The sequence below is a fragment of the Phlebotomus papatasi genome, chromosome 3, assembly GCF_024763615.1.
Source record: "Phlebotomus papatasi isolate M1 chromosome 3, Ppap_2.1, whole genome shotgun sequence".
NCBI lineage: Eukaryota > Metazoa > Arthropoda > Insecta > Diptera > Psychodidae > Phlebotomus > Phlebotomus papatasi.
The window spans coordinates 61,288,586-61,301,285 of NC_077224.1; the positions used below are offsets into that span (position 1 = coordinate 61,288,586).

The 12,700-nt window shown below is 35.9% G+C and overlaps 1 protein-coding gene across 3 annotated transcripts in view; it reads right to left on the reverse strand.

Annotated features, from left to right (window-relative positions):
• LOC129807114 (GTPase-activating protein CdGAPr) overlaps positions 1 to 12,700 on the reverse strand; it is a 66,593-nt gene that overhangs the window by 31,563 nt on the left and 22,330 nt on the right. For all 3 annotated transcript variants that reach the window (XM_055856155.1, XM_055856157.1, XM_055856154.1), the window contains exons 2-3: positions 9,764 to 10,023; positions 294 to 2,062 (exon numbers count right to left, since the gene is read on the reverse strand). In XM_055856155.1, the coding sequence (XP_055712130.1) occupies positions 294 to 2,062; positions 9,764 to 9,913 (1,919 nt within the window). In that variant the 5' untranslated portion in view covers positions 9,914 to 10,023. The remainder of the gene's footprint in view (positions 1 to 293; positions 2,063 to 9,763; positions 10,024 to 12,700) is intronic.

A 12,700-nucleotide genomic window follows, 5' to 3' on the forward strand; every position in this document is an offset into this window, starting at 1 on the left:
ATTTGACCTGATTTTTTTGTGGATTACGTGACTAAAAGGATTGAGTACTCGATTTGTATTCACTAGATTGAATAACACGTTTGGTAGAACTACGCCAATATTTCGAAAAAATTGCCCAACAAGTAAAATAAATGCTAATATTTCAAAAAAAAAGTCCTAAACGCCCTTTCTAGAAGTTTCAGACCAATCCGGAGCATATAACATTTTATTACAATTGAAATAGCTAAATTCATTGGGAATCTCACAAAATTCAGAAGTGGGAATAGCAATAAATTTAGAGAAAGAAAACTCACCTGGGAACTGGCAAAACAGTGTGATATTTATCTGGAAGACTACTTGGTCCACCTCCCACTTCGATGTAGGACATACATCCGGAATGTGGTGAGTTGACCGAGATGGTCTTGTCCATGGCATCAATGCGATTTTGGCGAATTTGTGCCTCTTCCAAACTAATTAACTTCGTCCCACCGCTCACATTGAGACTCTTGGGACGTTCAATTGAGAGGGAATCATGATCCCTCTCAAATTCCACACTCTCCCCATCCCTGGAACTTCGACTGTGTGTGGAATCTTCGGTACTGTGTGGTGAAAATTCCACATTGGCATTGAAGATGAGTTCGGAGTTTGTTATGAGATATTCCGTGACTACAGCCTGAACACCAACTCCACGGAGTGCTGCAACTCCTCCAGACTCCAATGTGGGTGATCTGAGGAGATTGGGAGCCCACACAATTGCCAGATTTCTATCTGTCATGCCTGTGCGATCGGAGTGGCGGGAAATATGGTGAAGATGAGTAGCTAGGTATTTTAGGGTTCGATAGTGCGGCGGTGGAAGTTTCTGAACTGTCTTCCTCATGATTTTTAGTTTATCCTCACCCTCTTCGGGACTCTGAATTGCCTCTACAAATTTATCGTAGAGTTGATAGGTGCAGAGTGGATTTGGCAATTCCCGGAAGTACATTTTCAGGAGTGAACTGACAGCATGAATATCCTGTTTAATGTCCGATTGCTGAAGATCAGGAATGCGTTCCTCATCGAATGCTCGTCGGAGTTTCTGAATGTTTGACGTTATCCCCGAAAGACGATAGATCCCATCGACAATTCCATACTCCTCGATAAATTCAGCACAGCACTTTAGCACCATTGGGATGTCCTGACCACTGTTTAGGAGATGCTCACTGAGATCGCACGAGAAAACGCGTTCCTTGTAAATGCCGCTGGCTTTTAGACGCCGACGCGATGGGCGAGACAGAATGAAGCTCCGGAAGAAAGCAATAAGCTTCCCATGCTTCCGGAGAACGGGTTTTGTGGGAGACAGGGCCAGGGAACCGACAAGGGGCGCTGGAAGGGGCATATGTCTGGGAATTTTCTCTCCAATAGTCGCAACACAATTCTGCGGAAAGAATCCCACCTCATACTGACTCTTTTGCGTGTGACTCTTCTTGCCACGCCACCAGATTGATTCTGCCGGACTTGGCATGTCAATCACCGATATCATATCTCCCACCTCAATGGAAATCTCATCGCATGCCTGAGAAACATACTTCCGAACTCCATAAGCTGCTCCTACAGCTGGAGTATTGATACTATTCCTCATGTCTGTGTCAGCCACCGGAAGTCTTCTGCCCTTATTGTCCAGCTGAAACCACGTAAGGACTGGACCACAGGTCATGGAATCAGGAGCAATTGAGGAAAAATGTCTAAAATACTCAGCTACCAAACATTCAACATCCTTCTCAGACTGCCTCCCATCAATTTCCTGTATACACGGAAGTCCACTAACTTGACGATTGTACACACACTGATGCAACATCTCATCCAACATCTTGAGATTCTCCAGGCTCCTCTTTATCAGAAAAGCCTCAGATTCTCTTGCAGACACCCGCAGAATAAACCAGAAATTCCCAATTGCAACCTTAACACTTCCCTGACCCGAACCCGATGAACCACCACTGAGAATCTCAGATTTCTCTTCCACCAGACGAACATCAATTGGTGCCAATTGCACACGTTCATAATGGAAGTGAGCACACTCCTCCAGCTTCGGGAAGCGACAGGAACTCTAAAACACCGCCAGGAAAATTGAATTTTGTCAGGAGAATTTTGATGAGAAAATTCTTCTCAGTTTGAACAGAAATCTTGAGAAAAAAATTAACACTCTGCAGAATTCTTTTCACATCTCTGTTTTGTGTGAAATTTCTCTATTATCTCTTCGAGGACTGAGGTATTTCGCTACATTTAATAAATTGAGTAGAAGATGAGAGTGCGAGAAATGCGTGATCTCGATTGTAAAAAAAAATATCTTCTAAATTAAAACACTTTCATAAATTTCGTTAGACATCCCCAGCTAACAACAGGAGAATTTTAATCACAGAGTGAAGCAATAAAACTGCAGTATATTCAAAATTTTAATTGCTCCTAAAAAGATAATCTTAAGCTATAATAATTATTATTTTGAAATTTTGAAATCAAGTGCTTTGCTTACTATTTATTTATTGTGTGCATTGTACCAATGGACAGTTTTGTGTGCATTTTTTTATTGCACTAACTTAAACAGTTCATAGAGCAATATGCATAATCACTTGAGTATAAGTTTACTCTTTCACTGAGAAAAAAAGAGGGTGCGATTAACTTTTTTTCCTCATAATTTTAACACTTTTTAGGTGTAAAAATATATAAACATTTTTTAATGTTAATTTTACACCTTTTTAAGGGTAAAATTAACATGAAAAAGGGTAACTTTAACCCTTAATACACCTAAAAAGCATAATATTTACACCGATTTTGGATCAATAATGCAGGGTAAAATTAACATTTCCTGAATGTTATTTTAATTTTTTCGGATTTTTCTCAGTGTTAGAAAAGATTATTATAAGGTGAGGATTTACTATTTTATTCCAATTAGGTACTTTTGCACAAGATCGTACCGTAAAGAGATAAAATCGATATAAAATTGAAAGGTGTTTAAAGGAGGTGAAATTGTCTTTTTGCTTTTTTTTGTTTCCCCCCTTACCAAGGTCTTAGCCCTTCAGGCACGGGTCTCTTGACATTTCATTTTTCCATACATTTTTGCATAGAGACACTGAAGACTATTGGCAAGTGTTTTCCTAAAGAGAATTGACTTATCGGTCTGATATATTTCGAAATCGTGCATTAAAAGCTATCTAAAAATAAATATTTCATAATATCTTCGCCGAAATAATACAAGAACTACGAGGAAATTTGTTTAAGTCGCGGTGCAATATCTGCAAAATTTTTACAAGGAAAAGTGAAAAATAGCTTCACTTTTTATTAGGCTTGATGGACCCTTGCCTTCAGGCCTATTTTGCTCAGTATCCTATGTTAAAAGTGCTTTAAAAACTAAAAACATCCATAAAAATAGATACCAAAATCATCAATCAATAAAATTACACTGGTAAAAATAAAAGGGTCAAATTGACCCTTTTCAAAAGGATGGATCGTATTTGACCCTTTGAAAGGTTCACTTTTGTATCACTTGAAATTTAGTATGCACATTTATCACGAATAATCATGTTTTATTGTAAACTTATTACTGATATCATATTTCTCTCATCTGAGCGAACACCAAAGATCACTTTTTCATTGTTTTTTTATTCGTTTATTCCGGAATTAAATAGATGTCAAAACCGTGACCCTTTCGAAGGGTTCCTGGTGACCCTTGCAAAGAGTCAAATATGATCCATCCTTTGGAAAAGGGTCAATTTGACACTTTTATTTTTACCAGTGTAATATCTGACAAATACTGAGGAAAAACAATAAATAATTAAGACGGGAACTTTATACATTAATAGCCGTACTGTGAAATTGTTATTTGTATGATTTTGCAAAATTTTAAGTCGCATTAAAAGGGATGAGAAAGCATACCGAATTGGCGAAATGCTCGAACTCATAATTTAGATTTTAAAACTCAGAATTAATGTCCCGTCATTAACCTATATTAATAAAATTCTTATGAGGTATATTTCATGGGGAAAAGCATTATGAAATATCGCCTGAAATAGCTTGGAACTAATATAATTAAATTTTGGATAAAAGTAAGTTATGATGCTATTCCAATGAAAAATGGGAAAGGGGAAACATTTCTACTTATCGACTTTTTTTTTGTATTTGTTCTTATCACGACTATCTCAAGTCGTGACAAGGAAAGTCGATAGTGCAGAAGCACTTGAGAACAGTTGAACTAAAAACACGTTCCGGAGAAGAGTACGTCTTTTCATGTTTACATGTTTTTAGCACTTTACTGTTTTTAAGTTCTTAAGATGGTTCCTATCTCGACTGTTTTCTCCAGTCTCTGCTATGTTCTAAAACCACCAAAGAGTGCGTGACAAAAATCAACACAAAGAAAAGTCTGTTATGTAGAAGCACTTAAGAACAGTAAAGTACTAAAAAAAAGGGTGGCAAAGCGTCCCAGGCTTTGCGAAATGCTCGAACTCGTGACTTAGATGCTATACCGCAAATGTACTTTCGCATCATTTACCATTTACCGGTTCTCAACCGATTTGAACCGATTCATAAATCTCTCAAAAAATCCCCCAAAACCGTTGTGGAACCGGTTCAGTTTTGTATGAAACTCCAAGACCTTTCCAACGACCCCAAACATGACCCCATTTGTTTGATAAATGCGCTCTCTAGTGTCTTTTTAACCCTTAAAAAACCATTATTAGGAATGATTCAACGCTATTTTCGTATATGGACGAAATGTTCGCCTGAGTAATCTCTAAAACATATCCAAGCAATCCAAAAAAACATGGTTTTGGAGGGGAATGGGAGGGGACCTAAGGGGGGTCCCCCTTAGGTGCCAAGTCGCTATCTCTAACCATTTGGCCTCTAGAGCTGATGAGAGCCGGACGGAGAGACGGACAAACAGCGTGACGTCATTTTTCAGAAATCGTCTGAAACGTGAAGATTTGTTGAGAAAAGTGGTCTCCGGGGGGTGGAAAGTGCAAATTTGAGGGAGTGAAAAAATCGAAGGATTATATATATTGCTCTCTCCGTAGAGTTCGAGCAGTAAAACCAGTAAAACATATTATAATTTTTCATTAGAATAGCACCATTAGTCGGTTTTCGTATTAAAGTTTAAAGTAGCTTTTACCGGCTTTTTATCAGTCAATATCCGATTTGAAAACCTGTTCAGATTTGTCAAAGATTCCAAGACCTTTCTAATAAGCCAAAAATTGTACAAATCGGTTGTAAAATACGCTCTATAGAACTTTTATAATTTTTGATCTTGAAAAACAGGTATATTAGAAATGTTTCTGATTTCCTCCGAAATATCCGCCTATGCAATCCCAAAAGAAAGGGGTTTGGAAAGGAATCGAAGAAATATTGATAATAATAGTAATTTTATTCAGTGATTCTATTAGGGGATCTCAGTGGTGCAATAGGCGAGATCTTTGGCTCTTGAGTGGATCGATCCTCGGCTTGCAAAGATCTGAATGTCTAGAAAAAGACATTTTTATTGTGATTAAACGTAATAAAAATGCACCGTCTCTGCCCAAAAACTACGGGAACATGGAAGAGGCATCCTCACTACGAGGAACGCGTTCCTGACTAATCTACGATCAGCAGGATCTTCCAACATGAGCACATTTTAAAGATTACATTGCATAGAAATAAAGTGTCGCGATACGATTAATAATAATTCTATATTTTTTCCATCTATGCTATGCGTCTACTATCGATTTGAGATCGATCGATGCCATAGGGGCTTAATTATTGAGAAAATTATTGAGAAAATAAAATTTATGGGTGATCCTAAATGACGGAAGGGGGGTGGTAGGGCGAATCTAACATCGCCAACTTCTAGACACCCCGCGACATTTCACCTTTACCGAAAACCTCTTGTCCATATCTTTTTCCGTCCTCTCTCTGGAAGTACTTATACGACGCCGAACGGGACAGTCAACAAAAATCGAATTTTAGCGCATATGATATGTCAAAACGTGTAAATAGAAAATTTGGGCCCTTTCTGAGATTGTATGGAAATGGAAATGGAAATGTAAAAATGGAATCTCAACTAAAACCGGAAAAAATGTGAAATTCAACTAGAATAGAATAAGCATTAAGTTTCACTGGGTCCATAAGTTCTTTCTTAATTTTTTTCCGCCAATTCGAAAGAATTATCAAAATGGGAAGTGCAGAAAATACGCTTCAAAGTTTCGGATGTTCGCCCGGCTTGCAAATCTGCTCGGCGCTCTTTGCTTTCGTCTCTGTATCTTCGGAAATAATTCGAATTAACTTCTGAAATTTTTATGGCATATTCTTATTCATGGATACTTTATCCATCGATTTAAAACAATAAAAAATATAAGCCGTACTCACTATGGCGTTGTTATCTCGTAATCTCCGTAATCTGTTATCTTGTTATAATTTTTCATTTATAAAATACATTACGAGAACATAACGAGATAACGAGATAACGATATTACAAGATAACAGCGCCATAGTGAGTACGGCTATAGATTACTTTTGACCGCGTTATTTAGGCTACCCCCTTGAATCCTCTAGAAATCGATTTCGTATTAGCTTTTTCGAATAAAATTGCATAGAAATCAAAATTATTGTCAAAAGGTATGATACGTCTTACGGCACAAGGTGGACTCATTCTTCAATAAGAAAAAAACTGCAGAGTTGAAACAACTCTATTTCTGTGTTAATTCAATTCGAAGGATATTGATGTACTTATTACTTTTTTTTCGATGTTTTTACTCATTTATTTAATTTATTTACCAAAAACAAGTCAAATAATCTTTATTAATTTTTCATGGTTTTATTAATTTTAAGATTAACAGAAAAAAATATTTTGTACAATTGTTCGTAAATGTTTGTGAATTTCTACTAGGGCTTACAAAATGCTCGTAAATCATATAACGCACAAAAAAGTTCGTAAATGTTTGTACTTTTTCACAAACTTTGTATGTAATATCATCACGGCTCCTTTCATTTTCGAATACGTTTTAGACGTAGTCAAAGGGAGTATTTTTCGCCCTTGGACACTTATTTTCGAAAATCATTTCGATGTCAAATTTTCGAAGATCAAAGTTTAATCACTTTGGTCCAGTCGATTTGCTTAAATTTGGATTTTTTTTTGAAAGGTCTTGAAATTTCCAATCCGAATTCATTGGACTTGATCGGTATCTTTCTCAAAAAAATTTGAGGGATAAAGCAAGTTTTTGCTAAATGAAAATTATTTGTAATTAAAAGCTTTTCTACTTGAATTGGTCAGTAATATCTTCGTACAGATAGTTATTGTTTAAGTAGTTTAAAACATTATATATTGTCGTCTTTTGAGATGAAATTCCGACAAATTAATAGTAAATTTAATAGAGAGGACCCTAATTTAAAGGAACGCTAATCAAGTGCTCTTGCAATCAGCTATCATTAAGGACGCATTGGCTTAATTGAATTAGAAAGACGAGTAAGGTATTATCTTTGCTGATAACTAGGGAGAGAAAATTGTCTAGTAATTCAATTGGAAATATTTTCTCACTTTCTTGAAATACCTCTGGAAAAAGAAAAAAAATCAATTTACCAAACAGCTCTGCTCACCAACAAGCTAGAGCATAGAAAAGTCAAATTATGGCTTGTTATTAAAATTAATTACACTTGAATTGACTTTCCCTGGAGCTATTTTCTTTGAGATATCTTTCGATATTATGCGTAAATACTCGCAAAATAAGTAATATATTGAAAGGCTGTTTAAAAGTTACACAAATTCTTTAGAGGGATTGGTCGTAAGTAGACATTTAAGTGACATTTTCTAAATTAAAACGGAAAGACACAAAATATGATCAAGACATAAATCACATAAATTTTCTTGATTTTGCCCCCCAAAAGGAAATTCAACAAATTAATTGAATAATGCAATTGAGAAAAAAAGTAACGGATATAAAGGGCTTGTCGATGTTCATATACCAAAAAGGTTTTAAAGGAGAAATTTGACTTTCTAACAACTTTAATCACTTCTCCATTGGATATTGATTACCATAAAAGTCAAGCGCTTAATTTTATGACAATCAATACTAAATAAACACTGGCAAATGGTCTTCATCTAGTTTAACACTCTCCTTCTATATTGCACAAGCACCAATATTTTCAACATTGATTTATTTATGCGATATTCTCAGTTCACAGTATCTGCTAACACTCTGGATGTCTTATTCTCAAAGCAGAACATGCCTCTCAAATTGCCATGCCTCAAATGCAGAAAGTAAGGCAAAAAAATTGCTTTTACTCCACAATTCTGAGAGTGATAAATTTTCTTAAGAGAAAATTTGAGCAAAAAGTTTTGGAATTACTTTACAGTACCGAAATTTTAATTAAAAAATCCAGATGGTACAGGGACATTGTATTTTACTTCTTGAGTAAGCTCCGCCCCGTCCCGCCCAAAAATAATTCTAAGTCACGCCCACTACAGTGTTTACTAAAAATTTCGAAGTAAATTTAAAGTTTTCGTAGAAGGAATATAATTTTAATTATGGTCAGAATTTTAGAAAGACAGCGTTGTCAAAATAGATGACTCCCAATTCTGGACTTGGCCACGCCCCTAGAAAGCCACGGCTATGAGAAAGCCGTGCCCTCTTATGAATTTTATCTTCATTTAAATCCACCGTGCCTAATTCATTGTTCTAGAATTTTGGTGTAAGTTGAGTTGTAAGTTATTGAGAAGGATGGCGCTACCACGCCCTCTGAGAAGCTATGTTTCTTTAGAAGCCACGCCTATTCACGAATAATACTGTCAATTAATTCTACAGTGTTTTATTTGCTCTTCCAAAAGATTGTTTTAAGTAAAAAGCAAACAAAAAATGGTGCTACCATGCAATTTGGCAAGCCGTGATTCCTTAGAGGCCACGCCCATCCATATGCATTGACGTTACTGAAAGCCCCTATTTTTATCGGTTTTTGTAAGATTTATTGAAGGTCATGGATTTAGAAACATTTCGTCAAAATCAGATTAACTTTCGTACTTCATACGAGTATGTGAGAAGTAGAGGAAGGTTAAGTTTGGAAGCTAAGTTTCCTCGGAAGCCACGCCCACTTATTAATACTAGCTTTACGTAAATCTATCGAATTAAATTTGCTATACCAGAAGATTGTGGTAAGTAAAGAGGAAGCAAAAAATGTGCTACTATGCTCTCTGGGAAACTATGAGTATGCAAAAGCCACGCCCACTTGTATTCAATGACGTCACTGAGAGTCCCTATTTATTGAAGATCCCTAAGATTTATTGAAGGTTATGGAATTTGTAAAAGATTTAGAAACCATTTCGTCAAAATCCGTGTACTTTCGTATTTGAAACGAGTATGGAAGCTAAGTCTCTTCGGAAGCCACGCCCATTTCAATAAATTGGCTCCACCCAAATTCCCTAATTTTTAAAATTTATATTACTCCTGCAGGATTTTGTTGAAAGGTTTAGAAATCGCATATGAATTGTAAATCATTCCGTAAGTCATTTGATTGTTCGTACTTTATACAAATCTTATGGTGGGCGTGGTTTAAATTTCATAAGGCGGGATCTTTAGGGTTTGCTCTCTAAAGATGATTTTTTAATAATATTCTGCTAAGCCAGATTATTTTTATAATTCATAGAAATTCATAAACAAAAGAAATACCAGTTTTTTGTTGACTAGAATTTCTAAAGAGGCGTGACTTATAAAATTCATTTGGGTCGGTTTCGTGGATTAAAAAAAAAATATGGTATTGTAAAGTTTTATCAATCAATGATATTTTCTGTAATACTCACACCAGGGACATTGTGAACAATCCCTATAGATGCTTTGCTTTGACCATCCGTGGATGATGCACTGGATATTTGGGATGAATTCATGATGGAATTCAACTCCCCCGCAATATCGCATCCCACTTCACATTCACTCACCACCTTTTCAGCCATTGTTCCCGTTGTGCTTTAGCTTCCTCCCAAATGGGGTGGGGTCCTTTTGTAGGCTTTGGAGCTTTACAATGCTCCAATAAATTTAGCAGGGTGTTAGGCAAGATGGTCCCCTGCAAAAACAAGCAAAAGGGAAAATTTCAATTAAATCCCTTAAGAATAATAGCCAAAATACCATGCAAACTATTTTAAATTGTTCTGAATTTATTCATATGGAGTGTATAATACAAATGTGAGCAAAAATGTGTCATACAGTTAAACACTCTACATCCACATTTGGCCTCCTTCCAGAATCAATTCCCTGTTGGACTTTACTCTCTCTCGCTCTTACTCACGCACCCATGAGACCGATAATTTATGGCCTGTTGAACCTACAACCCAATGCACAAAATACCAACCTGACCGATTTTCCCTTAGCACGACGATTTTTGGTTTGGCAGACTATTTGGCAATAATTCGATTTTATCCACACGATAAGGGTGGTTAATAAGGTAAAATGAGACAGGAGGGCATTGAACCAAACTCACCCCTTGGAGAAGTAAACAAACGACCCGAAAAAAAAGGAAGAGCCAATTGTCAATCATCAGGGAATTGATGCATAAGGAAGATTATGATTGATTTTCAGCAAATAGGAAATTTCTAAAGGCATTGAACAAACTAAGATTGGTATATTCTTGTTCACAATAAAAGCTTTTTGTATTGCAATTGACTGTATTGAGAGTAATGAATGAGTGTAATAGCAAGAGCTTCCGTGTTCAAGAAAGACGATTATTCATAGATTCGCGCGTTTGCAAATGAAGTGGTACAAAATGTTAGCATTTTCTTTTTGTGACACTTTGTAAAATATCATATGCGTTCCGTGTTTACGATAAAATTTGATACCTAAAACATTTTGAGGGAAGAACATCTGAAAAGTTTACTGGGAAGCCCTTGGATGTACGAAAACTTCAAAATATTTTGTAAGTAATGTTCTCTGTTATCAAATGAGCGTCGTTGCTTTGCGAAATGCGCGAACTCGCGACTTTTCAAATAATTTACCTCTATTCTTAAAGTTCTTCAGCGATCCAACTTTGTTTTGTTAAGTTAACGGGTTTATAAGCAATTCGAACAATTTTAAAAATCACTCAAACGATCCCTCCAAATAGCTTAGCAGTGATAACCATTGAATTTTGGATAAAAATTCAACATAAGTTCATAACCAGTTCATAATCGATTGAAACCGATTTATACCTGTCAGAAATTTCAAGACCTTTCCAACGAGCCTAAACATAACCTCATTCGAATGAGATATATGTTCTTAAAAGCTATTTTAACCCCTGACCTTGAAAAACCGTTATTAGGATCAACGGGATTTTCGCATAAGGACGAAATGTCCGCCTAGGGAACCTCTAAAACATGTGCAAAAAAAAAATCGCATGACGCGTTTTCGATCAATTAAAAAAATGGTTTGGAAGGGGAAGGGGAGGGTGGTACATAGAGAAAAATTTTGATACTAAATTTAAGAATATGTAAGACTCCAGGAACTTAAATTGGACGTGAATTCCCGAGACGTTTAAATTCAGAAGCTGTTTGCCAATAAAATGGGCTAGAATACCTATCTCTTTGACGCTAAGTGATCGGGAGTTTAAGTTCAGCATTAGTTGAAAAATGAAAAATGTCTTGAGATTTGCAAATTACAATTAAAACTGAATGATCAAGGATTTAGGATTAGGGCTTTGGCATTCATTGGATGAGATTTGAAATCAAATTCCTGGGTGTTTCTGTTTAAGGGCAGAATCACATTGACAATAAAATGCTCGCCGTAGCCTCACCGTATTTCGTTAATTTACGCCATTTTCATTGCAATTATTACGCAAATTTTCCATTACTGTATTAACTTATCTCATACTCGGTGGCACTGGGTGAAAATAATAAAAGAAAATTGAAGAAATAAAACGAAAATGCGATAAACGGTGAGCAAAAAAAACTGTAAGAGAAATTAATCGTACAGTTTTTTTTGCTCACACGAAAGGTAATACGGTAATCGAGAATTTGCGTAAGAATTGCAATGAAAATGCGTAAATTACCGAAATACGGTGAGCATTTTACTGTCAATATGATTCTGCCCTAAGAATTTTCCATTTTTCTGTGTGTAAAAATTGGATTTGTTCAGTTCGGTTCGAAGAGACAAAGCCGCTCTAAAGCCAAGTCAGACCTATTCGAAAATCAACTGGAAGTATAAAATGAAAGTTAACATATTCGCCGCTTTAGCGCTGGACCGTTCCTCTATTTCGAATTTTCGTTATTCTTGACACTACTATCTTCAACAATATCAATAGTGCGTAAACGTTCTCCGCTAAAATGGATTTTCGTGTAGTTTTGTGGAATTTCTGGATGGCAGAATGTTCAAATTTCAATTTCATTGCAATAAAGTCCTTTTCATTACCTATGCAAGGAGCAATTTTCTTAATTTATTCTTGTAGTATACTTTAGGTAAGGCATAGAACCAGAATCTTTATAATGTGCTTATAGCGCTCATGGATCCGTTAATGAGATTATAAAAATTTGTGTACTCTTCAGGGTCTTAGAACTTCTACAGAAACTTCAAAACAAGATTCTCATTATAAGCCTTTATAAGGGTGCATTAACTCTTTAAGGACGAGTGGAACACCGGTGTCCATAAAACGAAAATATTTTTTCTGTGTATTTAGAGGACAAAATAACTTAATAGTCAGAAACATTGGCCTCAATTCTTACACCAAAATCAAGATCAAAATTTCAAACTGTCAAATATTTTCAAGATCAAGATTT